Source organism: Lactuca sativa, chromosome 4, assembly GCF_002870075.4.
Source record: "Lactuca sativa cultivar Salinas chromosome 4, Lsat_Salinas_v11, whole genome shotgun sequence".
NCBI lineage: Eukaryota > Viridiplantae > Streptophyta > Magnoliopsida > Asterales > Asteraceae > Lactuca > Lactuca sativa.
This window is the reverse complement of record NC_056626.2, coordinates 258,518,764-258,522,075: the sequence shown is the minus strand read 5'-3', so window position 1 is coordinate 258,522,075 and position 3,312 is coordinate 258,518,764. Positions and strand designations below refer to the sequence as shown.

Below are 3,312 nucleotides of genomic sequence, written 5' to 3'. Positions count from 1 at the left end.
TTTACTTTTTCATATATCAATTCTCATTTACAAAATTGATTGTAGTTTATTTATTTATTTATTTTTTATTATATTTAGATTTATATTTCATTATGTAATATCATATTTTTTCATTAATTCACACATAAAAAATGTCCCATGTGTCTTATCAACATTTTTTATGTTTTATTTTCATATTATTTTAACATATTTATTTGAAAGTTGAAACAACCTTTTTAATGCAAAATAAATATATTTTATTTTTAATTTTTAATTATGTGTGATACCCGTATATTATACGGGTTGATTAAAACAAAATGTTAATATAAATGATTAAATGAAAAATTTATTTGAATTTGAAATTTAAGATAACTAGAATTATGAGAAAAAAACATGCAAAAAATAAATAAATTAAAATTATGTGTTTAGTTATCAAATTTGTATCCTAACGGGTAATTATAACAAAATGCTAAACACAAAGGTTTAAACTGTAAATTTATTTGAAATTGAAATTAAAATTTAGAATTTGAAATTTAAAATTAATAGTCATTATGGTAGGTTTAATTTATGAAAGTTATATTAATGATATATTGGAAATAAAAAATAAAGTAAATGACAAGTGGAAAATAAATATATAAAATGACAAGTGGTCAATTGAATGAAAGAATGACATGTAGCAAAATCATTCTTATTTATTAGGGTAGATATTGTCATCTCTGAAATTTATTTTATGAAAAAGTTTGTTACAATAACTTAATTTTTTTACTTTTTCATATACCAATTTTCATTTACAAAATTGATTGTAGTTTATTTTTTATTTTTTTGGTTATATTTAGATTTATATTTCATTATGTAATATCATCATTTCTTTCATTAATTCACACATAAAAAATGTCCCATGTGTCTTATCAACACTTTTTATGTTTTATTTTCATATTATTTTAACATATTTATTTGAAAGTTGAAACAACCTTTTTAATGCAAAATAAATATCACATCATCATATTAATTATTAATTTGTGTTAAAATATTTTATTAATCATTATCATCTTTCTCTATTAATTTTGGTTTAATTTTGTAACCGTATTACAACCTAGTAGAGTAGTAGATAATAGATGTGTGATTGGTTTGCACGTGCAAGGCATTTGAATAGATAATTCTCCGCCTCCTATTAAAGCAGTATGTTATCACAGTAAAGCAAAGCACCCATTTGATTTCCAAACACATAATGTCATTCATAAATACATTAGAAAAACCTGGTGAAAAACCACATGCAGTATGCATACCATTTCCAGCCCAAGGACACATAAACCCAATGCTTAACCTATCCAAACTCCTCTATTCCACTGGTTTTCATATAACATTTGTCAATTCCGAATACAACCAACAACGCCTGATAAAATCTCAGAGGTCTCGCAGCCTCCCATCTTTTCAATTTCAAACCATTCCCGATGGCCTCCCCCCTTCCGAAAACCTTGATGTTACACAAGATATCCCCTCTTTGTTGAGGTCCACCTCTGAAACCTGCCTAACCCCATTCAAGGAGCTACTTTTGAAACTTAACAATACCGTTGGGGCACCTCCGGTGAGTTGTATAGTTTCAGATGGAGTAATGAGCTTCACGCTTGAAGCAGCAGAAGAACTGGGTATTCCTAATGTTCTTTTTTGGACGACTAGTGCTTCTGGCTTCCTGGCTTATACACACTATATCACCCTCTTAGAAAAGGGGCTCATTCCGCTAAAAAGTACCTACTCTATAGTATACTCTATTCTTTTTGTAAATCTCTTTAATTAACTACGTACACTGAAATTATCATTATATTTTTTAGTACATCACTTCATCTTTTGAGGATAAACTTAAGCACGTTGTTTAATCCATTTCTCCATCATTCACATACAGATTCAGTTGATTTAACCAATGGGTATTTAGAAACAGCGGTAGATTGCATACAGAGCATGAAAGGAATCCGCCTAAGGGACATCCCCAGCTTCATTAGAACTACAGATCCGGAAGATTTCGTTATTAATTTCGTTATCCGAGAAACTAACAGAGCTAAAAAAGCATCCGCAATCATCCTCAACACCTTTTACGAGCTAGAGCAGGAGGTTTTAGATGAGCTTTCTTTGATCTATCCTCCTGTTTACACCATCGGGCCATTAAATAACATGGCAAAAGTTTTTGACAGCGAGGATTTGCAGTTGCTGAGTTCGAGTCTTTGGAAAGAAGAGCCTGAGTGCCTAGAATGGCTCGACTCTCAAGCATTAAAATCCGTTGTTTACGTGAATTTTGGAAGCATAACTGTGATGACACAAGAACAACTAGTAGAGTTCTCATGGGGACTTGCTAATAGTAAGCATAAGTTTTTATGGGTGATACGACCAGACCTTGTACGTGGAGACTCCAAAGTGCTGCAGGATGAGTTCCTGGAGGAAACAAAGAACAGGGGGTTGCTGGCAAGTTGGTGTCCACAAGAAAAAGTTCTGAATCATCCATCGGTGGGAGGGTTTCTGACACACAGTGGGTGGAACTCAACTCTGGAGAGTATATCAAGTGGTGTCCCGATGATATGTTGGCCGTTTTTTGCTGAACAACAGACAAACTGTTGGTGTTGTTGTAACCGATGGGGCATCGGAATGGAGATCGACAGTGACGTCGACAGAAAAGAAGTTGAAAAACTTGTGAATGTCCTAATGGTTGAAGAGAAAGGTAAAGAGATGAAAAGAATGGCAATGGGTTGGAAGGAAAAGGCGGATTCTGTGGCATCTCGCCGGACCTTGGAGAGCTTGATCAACCAAGTGCTTCTTCCCGGCGTCCGCCAATTCATATAGTTGAAACCGTTATCTAAAACCATGCCATGTGTTGCTCCATTTCCATAATTGATAGTTAATTGTTATTTTTCTTTATATCACTTGTTACTAAACTTGTAAAAATGTTATCACAAGAGAACCTAAGTGTTTAGTATTTCTGCTGATGGAGTCTTCCATCGCATATGCTAATGCTGCTTGTATTTGTTACCAGCCCTCTATTGTGTCATTGAAACTTTGGTGTTTTAATTAATTGTGCCTTTTTTTGCTACAAATTGTAATGCTAGTTTGCCATGGCTACCAGTTTTCCACCATTAATTTCGTCTCTAGAGAAAATTGTCACCTTTGCATCGCTACTATTTGTTACATGATTATAATACAAATCCATATTAATAAAAGAACCCAAAGAGAACCTAAATATAATATAATACAAAGATAAAGATAAGGCTAATATTATAATCCGTAATACAATGAAAAATTAACATGAACTTGTACCACTAGTACACTAGTGGTTATTGGTTCATGATT

The 3,312-nt window shown here is 32.5% G+C and overlaps 1 protein-coding gene across 1 annotated transcript; it reads left to right on the top strand.

Moving 5' to 3' along the window:
• The first annotated feature begins 1,168 nt into the window (after nt 1–1,168).
• LOC111890702 (7-deoxyloganetin glucosyltransferase) lies at nt 1,169–3,059 on the top strand. The gene is made up of 2 exons (XM_023886786.3): nt 1,169–1,724; nt 1,880–3,059. The coding sequence occupies exons 1-2, from the start codon at nt 1,208–1,210 to the stop codon at nt 2,806–2,808; spliced, it is 1,446 nt and encodes a 481-aa protein (XP_023742554.1). The 5' UTR covers nt 1,169–1,207; the 3' UTR covers nt 2,809–3,059.
• The last annotated feature ends 253 nt before the right edge of the window (nt 3,060–3,312 follow it).

Bases quoted from the DNA above. Each gene is read 5' to 3' on its own strand.
- LOC111890702 (XM_023886786.3), top strand. From the start codon at position 1,208: ATGTCATTCATAAATACATTAGAAAAACCTGGTGAAAAACCACATGCA. The intron at 1,725-1,879 runs GTACCTACTCTA...ATTCACATACAG, and splicing joins GGGGCTCATTCCGCTAAAAA to ATTCAGTTGATTTAACCAAT.